Raw genomic sequence first — 18,198 nt, 5'->3', positions numbered from 1 at the left:
GACAGGACAGTCTGCCTACTTGACCACGCCTCCTTCACGCCAATCAGGTCGTTCAGTCTGACGTCACTAGCCGTGTCTGGGCCTAAACTCTGCTGCAGGTCCATATATCAAATGATTACTCAGCATTACTGAGAGTTGAAACACTGTCTAAAGTCTTTCATCTTTAATAAAATGATCAGCGTTCTGCTCTACCAGGTGTAACAATTGAGTTTAACATCCAGGCATCCATGAAAACGGAATTTATGACATTTAACGGAGTTAGAAGTTAGCAGGAAGTTAGCTCGCTAGCTTCTATCTAAATACAATATAGCATGTCCTGACTGCGGGGTTTTGGACGTGATAACAGAGCTGTACGTTTGAATTTGTTTCCAAAACCCCGCAGTCAGGACATGCTATATTGTATTTAGATAGAAGCTAGCGAGCTAACTTCCTGCTAACTTCTAACTCCGTTAAATGTCATAAATTCCGTTTTCATGGATGCCTGGATGTTAAACTCAATTGTTACACCTGGTAGAGCAGAACGCTGATCATTTTATTAAAGATGAAAGACTTTAGACAGTGTTTCAACTCTCAGTAATGCTGAGTAATCATTTGATATATGGACCTGCAGCAGAGTTTAGGCCCAGACACGGCTAGTGACGTCAGACTGAACAATCGGATAATATGAACTAATGAAATAGTTATGATATTGGTAATACAGAGAAATAAAAAACAAAAATAACTGGAAACATTTTATTATCAATATTTTTTTATTGAAGTTACAGTGTGTCAATTTTTCACTAACAGATGTCAGTAGCTGGAGTCTGCTGAGTTTTGTTTTCTTAACCCTCCCAAATCAAGAGCATAATCCTAGCTACGGTGGCTGCTGTAGGACAAAAATGTTTTAATCAGCCAAGAGAGATCAAAGACACTGAATCTAGATTTTACCTCATAACAACTGGCATATTTCTACTACTTTTTAAAAAATACATTATAAACACATTTGAATAATATCAATACTTACCAATAAATCTGGAATAAAACCCAGAAATGTGTCAATTAGATATTTTGGGTTCTCCTCAAAAATGTGGGCTACTGTTCATCTGCAAAGTTGCAGGTTCAGATCTGGCTCGGAGTTTTCCCTCTTGCAAAGGCTGGCAGTGTGTATCTGTTTACTCTGGAGGAGGCTGCAAAACTTCATGAAAGGACTCAGACATAAATAAATGGTAAATGGCCTGCATTTGTATAGCGCTTTACTAGTCCCTAAGGACCCCAAAGCGCTTTACACTACATTCAGTCATTCACCCATTCACACACACATTCACACACTGGCAATGGCAAGCTACATTGTAGCCACAGCTGCCCTGGGGCGCACTGACATGAGTCGATGACTCAGTTATTAAGCTCAGATCCCACTGATAAAAACTATAGGTGAGCTGCTGAGGATATGCTGAACTTTTCTGCCGTAACACTGCTGTTTGTTCCACTGCTGGGCTACGCTAGCTGCTACTAACATCCATTAGCTTCTGTTAGCATCTGTTAGCCCTGTCTATAACACAGTGTAAAAACGTAATTAACCTGTTTTTATATTAGATGGATTTTACATTATTGTGGATTGAATGTTATTAGTGCACCAGTTCAGTGCTCGCCACTGAAAGCTATAAATATCTTAAAAATATTCCAAAATGAGGGACATATTGATTTTTGATCTATAAATGTCTCAATTAACCAATAATCTTCAATTTATTGAGACAGTGCTGATCAGGTCACCTAAAGCTGCCTTCCAGCCTACACTCAGGGAAGAAGGGGGCCCTCGCAGTGATAAGGCAGCGAGGGCCCCCCCTGCTGGGACAGGACACACTCAGCAACAGAGAGGCAGAACCTCTGCCTGCAGTAAAACACCATGGTACTAGTACTCACTAAAAGTATCCGAGTATAGTCAGGACTCTTCCACGTGGCCTGAACCCAGAGATCAGTTTGTTAGCCAGAATCCTCAGGGAGAAGAGCTGTGAATGATGAAATAATGTAATGAAAATAATCCAAAAATCAGTCAATTGTCATGGTGACGACAATGAAAACAGGAGGTCATGTGACTGGAATTTCTGTAAAACCTTTTGTGAAAAGACTCAGAGTTCGTAACTGCGGCTAGCCTTATGCACACGTGTTTGTAAGAGTTTCACCTTCAGGAGGAGAATATCTTAATGAGTCACACAAATATGGCAAATGTGAATTAAAAGTCTGACACACAATTGCAAACTGCACAAAATCTGAAAAATCCTGCCTGTTTTCAAAGAGAAACACTTGTGTGAAACTTTAAAGCACATTGTCAGATCATCTTCAGTTGTGACATCACAATAATTTGCCCCACTTAGTAAATCTGTCCAGTAGTCCGTAAAGTAAAACTTGTCTTATTTTCTTATGTTTTACCTGCTGTGTATAATTCCTTTTCTCCCCTGATGGGTTGAACAGTGACCACACAGAACCTTAAACACACTCTGATCAGTTGTTATAGATCATAATGTTGAGCTCATACAACGTTCTACACGCAGCAGCAGGTCAACAGAAAGCAGTTTTTCTTCCACTGGTGCAACGTTTAAATGTAGCATGTCATTTTAACAGCTGCTGATAAAAACTGAATATGTCAGAAGGTTATGGGTGAAATGGAAAAGACTGTTATGTTGAACATTTATATGCTCATTTCTGCTCTGTATTGTCGTTGTCATAAAGGGTGAGATGCTCAGTCACTATGAATTATAGGGTGGTGTCTTCTCCTCCCCTTTCATAAAGGATGGTCCAGCCAGCATCTCCTCTGCTAAAGGAAACAATACAAGAAGCACTGACCCTCCTTTCCTTAGTGTTTTGGAGAACTGGAACAGCTCAGATTATGGCCATCATGCAGATACTTGGCCCGCACCCCATTCTAAGAGCTTCATAAATAGCTGACCCTAATGACTGTGGTCAGGTTTGGACCAATCACAGTGCACATCTGAATCCTGTTTAAACGAGTCAGTGTGGCCTTCATTTACCAGGTGAGTCATTAACAGCCTGTTCCTGGCTGGCTGGAAACAGGGAAGCCTGCTGAGGACATGCAGGTAATGCAGCCAATGCTGACCCCTGCTGGTGAAAGCTTCAGTGGAGGGTAACCTTTAAACAGTTTCCTGTTTGTTACTGAAGCGTGGGTCACCACAGCCTCAGCATCCAGAGGAGCGGTCATTGACTGGAGCCTTCTGATTGGTCCATCAGCAACATTACCGGTCGCTTTAACTCTTTAAACTGCTCTGGAATAAAACAGCATCATCGACGTTGTTTACTTACAAATCTGCAGGAGGAAAATATTTACATGTAAAATACAAAAACTACATTAAACCTGACTTACAGTACGAGGATGATGAAGCAACGTTTCATACAGATGAAAACTGCATGAAAAAAAACTGAATCATATATTCTGATTTATTTATACTTTTTCTTTTATGTTTTGTACTTTTCAGACTCCTATACAGGAAACACATAAGGAAATAAAACAGGAGTATCTGTTTAATTAATGTATCATTTTTGATAGTGTATAAACGTTTGTTAAAATTTCAAACTGTTTGACTACATTAGATCTATTCATATTTCTCATTTATTGATAAATATGGGAAAAACAATTACAGAAATTACTTTTTTTTTTTTTTTTACACTCAATTAATTTTATTCTACAAGGTGAAATTAGCTGATTATTTTATAATCAATAATTTGTCCACTTTATTTTTATGGTCAATAAATCCAAAGGAAAATGAATATGGGAAAAAAAATGTCGTGTTCCGTACTGACAGAACATTGTGCTAAACATGTTTTTAAAACTTTAAGAATTTATTTCTAAAAACCAAGCTTCACAGATAGAGTTACATCTATGTCAGTGTCTGAGAGCAGGGCTCAGAGGTGTAAATTAGCCTTTGTATGTGTAGTTTCACGTCCACTTTAATTACACGTCAGAGCATGTATTTTGTATTTTTTGGCAGTGTTGGTCTTCCATACAGTGTGAGATTAGAAGTTTAAAGATGAAGCAGACAAACTTACACATCTGAAAAGTCATATTTTTTATTCTTTTTAAACACTCTGAATCAAACCAACCTCTATACCACAGTAGTGCAAGATTACCTGTGAATACGTCTGATCACATGACCTGCTGTCCATCCAGGTGAGGCCAGAGATCCCCTCTGATTGCCTCAGAGGACACCTGAGAGTTAACCTGCCAACAAGCTCCTTTGACCCCCCCCCCCCAGAGAGTCTTGGCAGTCTTTGTTTCACTTCCTGTCGTCAATCACAAGGTCCAAGTGTGGCAGGAATAGCCACCACGGCAAAACACATAGGCGATGTCTGACATCAGTGTATTGATTTAATGTCCCATGAACCAACTATTCCCAATGTACTAATGTCAGAAAACAGAAAAAATCGTTCCAAAGCTGACAGGCTGCAGTGAGTACTGCCTCCGGTGGAGGTACTGATTACTACAGCCACAATTTTCAATCACGAATTGATTAGAAGTGAAAAAAAAAGTTTAAAGTGCGAGTCCCTCAGACAGGTCTGCACACGACATGTTAAAGCAGCGGTGAGTGTTCAGTCACAGCAGCTCTCTGATTCGACGCATTTCAGCATTTCCTGTTTTTAAACTGTTGGAGTGACGTTTTGGCCCTTTAACGAGTTACCACAGCAGCACGGACATGTTAACCAGTTCCCAAAGTGCTTCTTCCAGACCTCATATCCTGATATTAGCTCAGAGGTCACGCCAACCTATGGTTCTAACCCACCCTATGGATATGCCCATGTAAAGCTGCAGTACTCTCTCAAGCCCCTGCCACCAGATAAACACAGATGAGCTTCATCACAAACTCCTTCACCACTCGGCAGCCATCTTGAAACGCATAAAGGCACTTATTAGGCAGTTACTGTGGAACATGAAGGTCAGGGAACAATCAGACTGGTCAGAGGTAGAGTCAGGTCAGGGGTCAGATTTATTTGACCTGACAGATTACGCTGTACAGATGATGTCAAATATGTGATTGGAAGGCCAATCTCCGATCACACTGAGTGGATCGTTGTGGAAAGCAGAAAGACGATCATTACTGTGACAAATTAGATTAAAGCCAACCGCTCAGAGGCGTTACCAAGATGGCTGCCGAGCTGTGAGACCACTCAGATGGTCTGACCTTCATGAAAGGTTGTTACCCCAGCAGAAACCTGCCATTAGACTCAGCTGTCATCGATTAAGAGCTGCTACACTACCTGTATGCCCCTGAATGCCGCTCACACAGGAAGTTCCATCACCGTGAATCAGACCCGATCGAGTCATAGCTGGTTTGATTTATTCGACTTTTACCTGCATTTAAAAACCATTCAACTGCTGGCTTCGTCCCCTCCTTGTCCTCCACTGTCAGGGTCGGCCCTGACACAACACGGAATCGTTGGTTTGTGTTGCGTGTGTGAACTCACGACACCTCGATGACCTCCATACTGCCCGAGAAGCTTGATTGACTCCCCGCCGTGCCCATTTCCTCGCGGGAGCGGCTGTCCGCCATCCCATCTCCAAACTCCATCTGGCAGCTGCGCCGCTTCAGCTGCTTCTCAAAGCTGCTCTCTTCGTGCCAGCTCCTCCTCGAGTCACCGCGGTCATGTGTCCGCTGCCGCCGCCGTACCGCCTCCAAGCCGTGATTGCAGCTGTACGCCGTGAAGCCGCCGCCGCTCAGGATAGCCGATGTAGAGTAGAAGCGCGTGGACTCTGAGGAGAGGTACCATCCACTGGCCAAAGAGGAGGTGGAGACGGTGACAGGGCCCAGTAGGATGTCCGAGTGCCAGCCCTTCAGGGCGCTGCCACCTCCTGGTTTGGCGAGGTGCTGCTGGCTCCGTGAGAGGCCGAAAAGGAAGCTGGTGGCGTTCTCCTCCATGCTCCCGCTCCGGTGCAAGTGGTGGGAGCAGTTGGTTGGAGCGGTGGGTGGCTTAGCAAAGCCGCTGGAGGCCGACGACACCGCTGGCTGCGGGCTGCCTGCCTCCTCCTTATCAGGGCTCTGCTCCGGCGTGGACTGCTCTGAAACCTCCTCCACTGGCGAGAACTGGCAGGGTTTACTCGTTGTCTCTTTGAAGGATGGCGGCTTGTAGAAGTCATTGCTGTCCCCCGACCCGCTGTGAGGCGCGAAAACTCGATGGGTGCCGCCCCCGCCAGGCTCGCCATATGACTTGATGTCCAAAGAGAAGGAGCGTTTCAACCGGGCACTGTCTTCTGAGCCGTCGGCGAGCTGCAGGCCACTCAGAGCCTGAGCCAGCAGGCGCTCCTCGGGGGCATTGGCTAAAACGCACGGCAGGGTCAAAGGTTCCAGCAGTGTCACGCCGGGCGTTGGGACCGCATCCTCAGGCTGAGCGCAGGCCTCGCTGCTGGGCTCCGGAGGATGGAGACACTTGGGTTTGGCGTCCGTACCAGGAGGACTTTTTATCTTCTTCTCAAAGTCCAGCAGCTGACCCAGGAAGTTAAAGTTGGGCGAGATAGTCGGCCGCTTTTCCTTCACAAACCTGAATGAGGAAGAGAAACAGGAGCATGACTATGGACAGGAAGCAACACGACAGGTTAATGAGGATCAAACACTTACGGCTGTCAGCATCATTCAATACCAAACATGCGCACATTTAAAGTTTGCATTATTAGGGGCGTGGCTTCTGACTGACAGGTGGAGGCTGACACATGCAGCTGTAGCTGCTAGCCGTGTTTGTTAGGGATCGTCCTAGTGACTGTTTCTTAGTTGAGAAAAAAACAAGATGAACCGATTCGTCTAAAAGTAAATATTCAATAAAAACAAATGCCGCTTAATGACAAATTATCATCTGAAAACTAAACTGCGCACAAAAATCAGCCATTTTCTTCTGCTTATCTGGAGTTGTCAGGGGAGCCCAGACCTCCCTCTCACCACCTCCTCCAGCTTAGACTGAATGAATGACTGAACTCCTCACACTATCACAAGGCAGAGTCCATCCACTCCTAGGGGAAAGCTAATTTCTGCCACTTGTGCCTTCAATCTAGTTCTTTCACCTTTAAAAGAACTAACTACAGTGTTAACAAACATCATGCCGAGATTAACTGATACATGGTGTTTCTCGGGCAGCACGGTGGCACGGTCGGTAGCACTGTTGCCGCACAGCAAGAAGGTCCTGAGTTCAATTACACCATCAGGCCTTTCAGTGTGGAGTTTGCATGTTCTCCCTGTGTTTGCGTGGGTTCCCTCTGGGTACTCCAGCTTCCTCCCACTGTCCAAAGACATGCAGTTAGTGGGGACAGGTTAACTGGTTAATCCAAATTGCCCATAGGTGTGAATGCGGGAGTGAATGTGAGCGAGAATGGTTGTCTGTCCCTGTGCGTTAGCCCTGTGACAGACTGGCGATCTGGGCCCCCCGCAACCCTGAAAAAGGATAAGCTTGGATGGTGTTTCTCACCAACAATGCTCCATCTGGTGGCGTCTGACTAATCCGCCCAACTATATAGCTGCTGTGAGGCTCGTGTACTAACAGAGTGTCTGAGCTCCAGATTCTATGCAAACATTACGTGGATGTAAAATAAATGTCTAAACTTGTCTCTGGTTGCTTGTTGGGGCTTCAGAAGCCTTGTCAACGGCTGACTGATGACTACAACCTGGTTATGTTCAGAGTTCAGTGACCTCTGATGACATCACAGGGGGAAGAACTCAGAAAACTGAGCATTCAAACATTTTAAACTAACAAACAGACTTGGTCCCAGGTCAGATTCAGAAGTCCTGACTTCTCACCTGTACGCCTCGTCCAGTGACATGTCCATCCTCTTCATGATGTAGGCGATGGCGATGGTGGCCGAGCGGGAGATTCCAGCCAGGCAGTGGACCAGGACTCGGGCGTTGGAGGCTTTGGCCTTCTCTGAAACACAACAAAGTTCAGACTGAGCAGAGAGCAGTAGGGTCTGGTTTATTCAGTCACACAAGAGAGGTGGGCAAGTGATGCTGACCTATGAACTCCACCGAGCGATCCAGCCATGGCAGGATCTTCTCACAGAACGAATCGTTGACGGGGACTCGGAGGAAGTGGGAGTCTGGGATGAAGTCTGGTTTGGGGCAGGTATTGCTGGCGTTCAGGACGTAGGCAATGTCGTTCTGTTGTATCAGGTCCTGGAAAACAAACACAGGTTTGGATCAGAGCCGGACCAGAGAGGCTGGACCCCAAGAAGAGAGAATTTAAAAAAATAAAATACATTTTTTTTTAAAAAGCGTTCGGGGGCAGGGCTGTGATGTGGGGGTGGTGCTGTGTCACCTTGTTGAGGACATCCCTCTGGCAGCCCAGGTACAGGTGAGGCAGAATACGGGTCGGCCCGATGTTGGTGACGGGCAGGCAGGGTTGAGAGATGCAGGAAGGAACCAGGGTGGACTTCCCCTCACAGAGACCAGGAAAAAGGTGAGAGAACTCGGAGAACCCACCTGAGACCCCCCACACACACACACACACACACACACACACACACACACACACACAGTCAGCTGACAGTGAAATAATGAGGTCAACAGCTGTGCTTCCTTCCGGCAGGAATCAGACTGAATCTTTGTCTCTGCTCGACTCAAACATCCTCATCACCTGTTGCCAGGCAACAAGCCAGAGCATCGATGTTCTGCAGCCTCCTTTGGAAACCGATTTATTTCCAGCAGAAAGTGCCAGGTGAGTCCAGCTATTGATCATGTAAAGAAAACGTTCTGATCTATAACTACACCTGTGATCATGATTGTACACAATCCAAAGACAGAACCTGAAAGATGTTCACACAGTTTTTAACTGAGGCCCAAACACTCCTGGTTTAAATGTCCTGGTACTTTTAAAAAAATAAATAAATACATTTAATCAATTAAATTCTGTTACAATTTTTTTAAGTTTACTGACTGATTTTTGACTTTTTTTAAAACTTTTTTCAATTTTTTATGATTTGTGTTTTTTCTTTTATTTTTAAGCATTTCTTTTACATTCTTATTTTAATTTAAAAAAATTAAATATTCTGTGTTTTTGTAGCTAATTTTAACAGCTTGTCTGTTTATGGATTTAAACATAGCATATGAGCACTTCCTGCTCACATGCCTGTCTGACTCAGTTCGCTGGCGGGCGTGTTTTGTGATCCTCGGCGCTGATGAAGACTCTGGTCTCCCAGTGGAAGTGGCTGTTGTGTAACTGAAACCTCAGAGCTAGCACTTTGTTTGGTTTTTCTGATGTGAGGGTGGAGCCACCGTGCAGCATTACATCATCGTTACATAACGCCACACTCAGTAGAAATAGCTGCAGGCAGCTGCAGCATGCTCGCTCAGAGCTAGAGCCGATCAGAAATCAATAATCTGATCGGTTCCTTCCCATTAGCTGCTGCCATCTCACTTTAATCACCTTTAACGAGTGTAAATGAGGTTTAATGGCGTCGCAGAGACGTCCAGCAGGAAGCAGCCGCTCGCTTTCAGAGGTTTCCTGTTTAAACTTAGATTACAGCTGCATGCCAGAGTCAGAGGCTCAAGATTCATCGTCATGACTCGGTGAACCCGGTGAACTGCTCACCCCCCACAGTTAAACGTTCCCTACAGGCCACACTCTGAACTTTAGTTATGGCAGAGCGACGCGGGTGCAGGGAGGCTCACCTGAGAGCAGGTGTACGGAGGGGAAGCTCCTCTCCAGTTTAACCAGCAGGACACTGATAAAGGACTCGGAGCTCAGAGCGGCTGGGTCGGCAGAGCTCTGATCGTACACCACCACCTCCTGATCGGCCTGCAGTTCCAACTGCAACACAGATACACAGGTACATCCAGGATCAGGAAAAGAGAAAATAAATCTGCACATAATAATAAAGGATATTGAGCTTGTAAAAAAAATAAATAAAAAATTCCCATCAACTTGAAACTAGAAACAATGCCTCAGTGAGCATGTGCAGATGAATGGCAAATCATGTCAGCATCACCCAACAACTCCACTCACCACATCAGGCACGGTCACGTCTGACTCTGAAAACATTGCAACAGCACTTAAAGCGACACCTGTGTCCATCTTTTATATACAGTTTGTGACACAGTGACCAGTCATTTGTCCCCTGGCCTGCTCCGTACTTTAACCTAACGCATCGTTCTGAATCTGAGCCGTATTCTAACCACACCGGAGCAGCCCCCACCCTCCCACCACCACCACCACTACTCACCTTCTTTTTGGCTGAATGCTGCAGCAGCTCGGCAATCTGCACCTTGTCCTGCTGCAGCCTCCTCTTCATCAGCTTGGAGCAGTTCACGTTTACGGCCTCCAGGATGTGGGAGGTATTGTAGTCAACGAAGGGCCGGCTGTCAATCAGCACCACCCGGTCCAGCGCCCCCTCCAGCAGCGCTACCAGAGCTTCTGGCCCGATAGGGCGCACAATCCCGGGCCTTGCCATACCCAGTCCAGTCCGCGACCCCACACGCTCACACATGTGAGCTGCCTCCTCTCACTTCCCTACCACCCCCCCACCCCCCTCCCTGGTAGTAATCCTCCTCCTCCCCCCCTCCTTGTGGGCGTCCCGGCCGGCAGTCCAGCACAGTGATGCAGTCTGGCCAAGAACCTCAGAGGATGAAGAGCTCCATTGTGTCGGCCGGGTATGATGTCATCCCGATGGCAGCCCCAGAGAGAGAGAGAGAGAGAGAGAGAGAGAGAGAGAGAGAGAGAGAGAGAGAGGGAGAGAGAGAGAGAGCCAATCCCAACTGTGTGTGAGATGGTGGTTCAGAGTGTGTGTGTGTGTTCAGTCCATCAGTGTGTGTGTTTGCAGCGAGGGGGAGGGGCTTTCATTCACTCCAACAGCCGTCTTTTCTCCTGATGACATCACTCTGAGTTTTAAAATCTGAAACACAAACAGAGTCAGAGTGAGTCTGCATCACAGTCGCTTCAGAAACATTCAACGACGCCACGCCAAATCAGGACAAACCTTATTCACACAGAAAACCATGACCGTGAGACAGGTGGGTCAGGTTGTCCGGCACATCAGGATGACACAAAACACATCGCGCCCAATTTCACTAAACTTTATAGAGAGCCTGAAACATGAGCAGAGGAAGGAGCTGGAGAGTTACGGCGCTGTTCTCATTGCTTTCCTGAAAACCGTGAAAAAGAGACGTGCGTTTTGGAGTAGGGCTGCTCGATTATGGCAAAAATGATAATCACGATTATTTTCACTGAAATTGAGATCTCGGTTATTTGACAATATTTATTTAACCCTTTAAGACCTACCATAGAACCAAGTCCGCCAGAGCTTATATTATTTATTTATTTATTTGTTTTTGTTTTTTTACATGCTGTAGTGCCATTTTTGGGAGCATTTCAAGTTGCTATACAGCAATACAACTGTTATAGCCCATATTTTAGAAATATGTATGCATTAAGTCCATAGTAACTACATTAATTACAAAAAAGTGCAATAAACTACAAAAAAATTGAAAATCGTTTTTGTTTTTTTACATATATTTCTACTTGGGGAAATTTAAGAGGCTTATCCCTCAAAACTTTAAATACAAAAAAGTTGCAAAAAATAGTTTCCCACCACAGGAAATTTATTTTGAGTGTCTTCATAGTTTTATTTTGGAGATACAGCAATTTTTATATAATGCAGGAAAAACAAAAAACAATCCTATGATGCAAATTTGCAAAGAAAACAGCATGTGCATCAAAATAAACTATTTCCAGCAGTGCAATTTGAGTTCTAAGCATCCCAGAAACTATTCAGAAAAGTATATAGTCAAACATGACTTATAAAAACACCAGTATAGGCTTTTAAGGCCTACAAGTAAAAAAACTACATTTTCCGCGAAAATGACGTCACTTCCGGTTTCGGACAGGAAATGGCGGGCATGAGATAGTTCACGTTTACTTCATTTTCATTGTTGGAAGTGTTACGAACAGCTGATCGGATCGGCAAAGCGTGTTTCTGGAATATTATGTTTTTGTTCCTGCAAGCGCTTTTTATGCAATTTTTGCAAAGCTATATGTGGAAGGAAACCGTGACCGAGGACAAGCTGATGGCATAAGATGTAAGTACAACTCCTCTGGTTTCATATGCAAAACAAATTATTGCGCTAGCTTACGCGGTTCCTGTTCTACAGGGATTTAAAGGGTTAACAATAACAATGTATTGAATAATGACTTTAAAAAAATAATATAAAATAGTGTGCAAATACTGATAACAGTGCAAATGTTTGCAATATAAAAAATAAATGAAAAATGTAAACATCTATATTTAGTGAACTTTGCAGTGTTGCTCTGTGGTGCAGCTACGACACCGTAGCAAAGTTTACACACTATGTCTACTTGATCCACGTCTGACTCCGCAAACCCATAATGTTTCCACACCACTGAAGTTGTTTTTTTTACCTCTCTTTTCAACCAATAGCAGTCACTCTCCTCTCCAAATAACTTCTGCTTAGCTTTCCGAGCTTCCCTTGGGTCCTCTTAATTGTTGTGACGTGTGTTCGGAATGCAGAGCAGTGCGCTTGATTTGCCACACGGAGCAGCGCGAGAGTAAAGCACGAGGGAGGGGCTAATAATCGGCTCAGTCATTTTTAATGATCGTTGAAATCCCAGATCGTAATCGTGATTAAAATTCGATTAATTGAGCAGCCCTATTTTGGAGTGGGCCTTACAGTCAGTAATAAAGATTTAAATCAGTTGTTTGTTGGGAGGAGGTACACTACATGCAGGTGATCTCACCTTCCAGCTGAAAATAATTATCAAATAACACCCTCATACTGAGCTGTGTAAGAAATCAGCGATGCAGTGGTTTCTGTGCTCGAGCTCGTAAAAGTGTGACGAATGATTGAGCTGCTTCTTTGAGCTCAGGTGTTGAAGCACTTATCTGCACAATCTCACACACACACACACACACACACCTTCATACATCAAATTACTTTTTGCACAGTGTTCAGTTTTTTGCACAACCCACTGTCATTGTTGCACCTTTCAATTGCACTGTCTTGTGTCTGTATCGTTCTATTCTGTCTGGTGTTGCACTGTGTTTGTTTTGTTTTTTGCAATTTTTGCACACTTGCACTTTATGTAGTCCTGTGTTGATTGTCTGTTATATGTAGCACCATGGTCTTGGAGGAACACTGTCTCGCTTTACTGTGTACTGTACCATTGCACATGGTTGAAGTGACAATAAAGCCACTTGACAACTTGATCCAGCTGTGCAGGTATGACAGAAGCTGGTCTCAGGATGACTCACAGCTCTGCACCAGGACACTCCCTCATGCTGTAAAAGTTAGAGCCGAAAAATCCCCAAACTTGTTGCACCTTCTCCTCAGAGTGGGACTTAGTTCCTTGGCACATCTGTAAAGGGTCCTGCTGCTTCATTTTAGTGATGTCACCGAGGTTCAGCGCACAAGTGGTCAACCGTTAAACTCGCGGTCCCAGCCAAAGGAAAGTGAAACCATCCACCTGGGATAGATGGAGTGGTCCCAGGTCTCTACAGCTGCAGATAACACAGCGGAGAGCAGGAATCCCAAATCACCTTCACAGGTAACTGTAAGCAGGACTGACCCGTATACAGCCAGGAGACCCAGAAAAAGTCCCCACATTTTATTTCCTTCTGTCGGCGGCACCACATTTAAAACATGTTAACGAGACGGAGGCAACGCTGTAGCTCCACAGACTCACCAGCATCTCTGGAATGGCTCGAACTTTGCTGGACTGTTGATGAATAAATTTATGTGAGATGTAATTAAGACACTTTATCAGAGGGAAAGTGTGACTTTAGACCAGGGGTGTCAAACTCGCAGCCCTGGGTCCCCTTGCAGCCCACGTGTTGTTGAATTTAATGTTAAAATAAGTTCTTTAAAAAGCAAAAAAAATTTTAATATGAAGGCAATATGAGCAGAGAGTACAAACATGTTTAAGGATTGACTGTGTTAGTAAGAACGTTATTTGTAAAGAAAACACCAGCAGTCAAAAACTAATGTGTAAAGTGTAAAAACTAATGTCTGTCTTATTTTGTTAAATACGAACAAAATTATAGGAGATGTGCTGCCATGTGTTTGGCCAGAAAGAGAGTAACAATTTATTTATTTGGTAGTTCATTGTAAGGCTTCAGTTAGTTAAGAGTGAGGGGGAAAACAATTGTGTTCACGTTTTCAGTTTTGTCTTTTTATACAATATTTGAAATCTAAAAAACAAACAAACAAAAGACACTACATTTTTGGAAATATTTGTGGGTGTTTTCCTGTTTGTTTGTTTTTTAGTACTACTTGAAAACACTAAAGTGAGCTTCAGGTCATTTAAGTTTGAGACCCTTGCTTTAGACACTCGAGCCTGACATCAGCTGCACAATTTTAGCTTATAACCAGCTGCTGCTGTTTAGCTGGGTCGCTGTCAGCTGTGGGGAGACGTGAGGGTCACATGTCTGAGCAGCTGACAACGACGAGAATATATGAGCACGTTTATCTTTGTTTTCATGTGTTAGACTTCACTCAGGAGAAGCTTGAGGAGAAAGAGGATGAGGTGGAGATGAGACTGATGAAAGTGGTACCTGTGATGGTTAAATGAAACCAATGATTGAAGGAGTGTGGACAGTGGTTGCAGAGCTGTGATGGTGTTTAAAGAGTTAACATGTCCACAGTGAGCTGCACACACAAGACTGCAGCTCCAACATCAACCTTCAGGTGTGTTAGCATCACGTCCACATTAAAACGATTGTGTAAACTACAGCCATCCCTCCAAAGAGCACTGACCTACATTCCCCCCCGACAGAACGGATGGTTTATGTGGAGGAACTGAATTAGCGCCTGCAAGGAGGAATGTAAAATCAAGAGGAGACCAGCCTGGAGCCATGAACCAGGAAGAAAGAGGACGATTGTGTTTTCTGGAGCCTTTAAACAGCAGCTGGAGCTTCTGGCTGTGTCTCCAACATCAGGTTCCACTTCAATCCAATAATTCGGATCCCGCTGATGTTTTTCCAAGCCAGGACATTCCTGCTCTGACACCCGATCTGTCAAATTACCAGCTACGAGCCACAGGAACAGATGGCATCACGGGCACCGGTCTGCAGAAATGCCTCGACTCAAATCACCTGCCAGCCTCCTGCAACATCACACACTGAGCTCAGGCGGCATGCCGGAGTCACGTGACCCACCGTCGCCATGACCATTAATCTTAATTGGAACCCACCTATAAAACTTTCATGTTAAACATGAACCCCTGCGGCAGGAGATCTGTGACAGGAAGTGAGGTGACCAGGCGCCTTGTATAACATCACTACTGCATTTAGATTCAGAGAGACAAACAGGCTGCTTGGTCGTCCTTCTGACTCAAAAACCTAAAAATAGCCCTGGAGTGTTATTAAGCCGATGTCACTGTCACTAAAGCAGAAAAACAAAAATAATCTGAGTGGTGGGCGCTCACTGAGTACTGACCTCCTGTCAGAGTTTGGTTTTCTCTGGAGGCTCGAGCTCTGAGTCATGATGATTTTAGTCTGAGGGCGAGCGCCGGCCTCGTCCTCAGCTCTACACCACAGGTAAGAGTCCAGGTAGAGGCTGTTATCAGGTGTAACAGAGCGGTGAAGTCGGGCCTCTGAGACACAGAGAGCCCTCATCTTCAAACACCATCAGATAAAGAGCGCTGCCACTTCCTGCTCCTCTGCGCCTCTACATGTGACAGGTGCGCTCAGAGCTTGAGCTGACAGTGGAGACCGGTCAAAGGTGAATGACCTGAGGTTAAAAGCAGCCAATCACAGGACTTTAGCCCTGTGCTGACATCACACAAAGACAGGTTAGACTCCCGCTGTGCTCACCTGAGCCAACACTCTGAAAATGACGCTGGAGTGTCGACCAATCACCCGGAGGCAAGCATTCAAAATAAGAAGCTGGTAAAAAGGTGGGTGGGGCATGCTGCAGCAGATTGTTTTAACTATTAATTATAATAAAAAATTTTAAAATGAGGCTTCCAAAGCCACTACAGAGAGGAACTTGTGGTTCAGCCCCAACACATGATCAGCTCATTGTGCTGAAGAGGAAGTAAACCAGTGCTGTGATGGCTATAAACAACGCCATGATTGAGCGTTTAATTGTAATTGGTGGAAACGCTGTCAGCAGCTGGCCGTCACCCTGACATCACTTCCGGTTCCCTCAAGGACACTGATCAGGCTTCACCACCATCCTACTGACCTGCATGACACTTAAATTTCCTCACTGAGCACACTCACTAAACGTAAACGCATAAATAAAAATTATTCACTGCTCTGGTCATGTGACTCACCGGCTCTAAACTGACACCTCTCAGCATCAGTGCAAACGTTTAAAAACAAACCACTGAAAACGGCGAGGTTTTCCTCTCCTGAAGGAAACACAGATAATAAGTGAGTTAGCTGGGTTTCATTTACCTGACAGTGCTTATGAAATAATCTAACACAGGTTAGGCTGATAAAGGTCCACCCTCACAGGTGAGTATTGATTACTGACAGATTGATTATTGGCAGCTTAAACCATCAGTTTTCAGTTCCTTTAGACTGTTATTACCACTGAGATGAACCACAATTGTTTTATTTCATTAACTCTGTTCCATCACAGTCTGGATATCTGTAAGAACACAGACTCTCAGGGGACTGTCTGGACCGGTATAGCTGTACAGTACACACCTACAGCAGCCGGCTAGGTTGATCTAACCCTGCAGTATTTCAATCCAAAGTTTTATTATTGTACAGGCTGTGTGGACCCTCTGATGCTCATATTATCCTTCAGTATGTTGATCATGCTTATTTGCTGCCTGCGTTTGTACTGACAGTGTGCAGAGATGATGCAACAGAGACGGTTCTCAAATTTAAATGTCAAACCTTCTTCTGAAGTCTGAAACGTGACTCTGAGGTCAGATCACTCAGAGAAGTGTGAGCTTCATTTACTCAGCTTACCTGATTCACACACCTAATGGTCACCTGTTAACTTTGTAATAACTTATTTACATTTGGATGTTTATTTCACTTAAAAAAAATAATGGAACATTTCCATTAAATATATTATTTATATTTAAAATAAATGTACCTTTAACTTTAAGGACATTTAGTAAGGGAAGTCTAGTGTGTGCTGTTAAAAGCATGCTCAGCAGTTTAAAGGTTATCTGAGAGTCTGAAGAGTGCTTCATTTATCAGACATTAATATAAACAAATAGGCTTTATCTTTTATTTTAGGAGGTTTGGGCAGATTTAAGGAGAGCTTAATGTTTACAGCTCTGTCATCGGTGGTGTTCAGGGTTATCTGAGTGAATCACGAGGAGATTAATGCTCATACTTTACCTTTGAGGAAGTTTCACCATGTTTAAGGAAGACTGGTCAAAATGAAATTGAGATGAGCAGATAAAGAGTTTCTGCGGTAATAAATGGATATCTGCCTGCATAGACTGAGTTAGTTATTATTTATAAGGATGTTAATACACATACATAACGCTAGTTTTCATTTTAAGGAAGTCCTGGCATATTTAAGGGAACTTACAGGCACTGGAACTGTAATATGAGCTAATATGAGTGGTGTCAGCAGAGTTTAAGGGTAATTTAAACAAATAAGTAAATTTACTATTATTTAAAAGGACATTACTACCCACAAATATTGTTCTGTCTTTATTTTAAGGCAGTTTCGGTATATTTTAGCGCAGTCACAGACGGTCTAATACGAGCTAACCTGTGCTGTTGTAGTGTGAGTTTGATTTAAGGGAGGCCTGGCTGCTGTTGGAGGCTCCTCGCTGGTTCTGGGAGCTTCGGGCGGTGTGGGCGACATTTCGGATGTTACGTTGGCCGTTTTATAACTCTCTCAGCCCGCTGCTCTCTCACATTTTATCGGTGTGTCTCCGCGTTCTGACCGCCACTCCGGCTCACCTAAAAAGAAACCGACGAACAGCGACGTTTTCCCGCTAAGTTCCCCTCAGACGCGGGGTTAGCCCGGGCTGACACACGGAGCGAACTTTAACTTTAGGCCCGGTAACGGAACTTCAGCCGCCGCTCGGTCACTCTTGAACCAGAAATTTTGGTGAACTCACCGTCTGAAAACTCGACGTCAGAGTCCGGACAGCAGCTCCTCCGACCCGGCTGGACAAACCGGGGGAGTCCGCCTGGTGTACCGGAGAGGACGGGTCGCAGAGGAGAGCAGAAGCGGCGGAGGGACTCGGTGAAGTCCTGGTGCTGCCATAGAACGATGAGGTCACCGCGATAAAAATAACAGC

General features: G+C 44.5%; 1 protein-coding gene across 1 annotated transcript; it reads right to left on the bottom strand.

Moving 5' to 3' along the window:
• Window positions 1-5,307: 5,307 nt before the first annotated feature.
• dusp16 (dual specificity phosphatase 16) lies at window positions 5,308-18,198 on the bottom strand. Its single transcript, XM_026147098.2, has 7 exons — window positions 18,016-18,198; window positions 10,184-10,852; window positions 9,633-9,771; window positions 8,281-8,444; window positions 7,979-8,138; window positions 7,767-7,890; window positions 5,308-6,522 (listed from the first exon to the last, which is right to left on the bottom strand). Exons 2-7 carry the CDS (start codon window positions 10,445-10,447, stop codon window positions 5,448-5,450), a joined length of 1,926 nt encoding a protein of 641 aa, XP_026002883.2. The 5' UTR covers window positions 10,448-10,852; window positions 18,016-18,198; the 3' UTR covers window positions 5,308-5,447.

Source organism: Astatotilapia calliptera, chromosome 17 (genome assembly GCF_964374335.1).
Source record: "Astatotilapia calliptera chromosome 17, fAstCal68.1, whole genome shotgun sequence".
Classification (NCBI taxonomy): Eukaryota; Metazoa; Chordata; class Actinopteri; order Cichliformes; family Cichlidae; genus Astatotilapia; species Astatotilapia calliptera.
The sequence above is the reverse complement of the archived record's forward strand: the minus strand, read 5'-3'. Positions and strand labels throughout refer to the sequence as shown.

Coding starts and splice junctions, on each gene's coding strand:
- dusp16 (XM_026147098.2), bottom strand. CDS start 10,447: ATGTGTGAGCGTGTGGGGTCGCGGACTGGACTGGGTATGGCAAGGCCC. Junction 9,772..10,183: donor AGCATTCAGCCAAAAAGAAG/GTGAGTAGTGGT, acceptor TCTGTGTTGCAG/TTGGAACTGCAGGCCGATCA. Junction 8,445..9,632: donor CTCCGTACACCTGCTCTCAG/GTGAGCCTCCCT, acceptor GGGGGGTCTCAG/GTGGGTTCTCCGAGTTCTCT.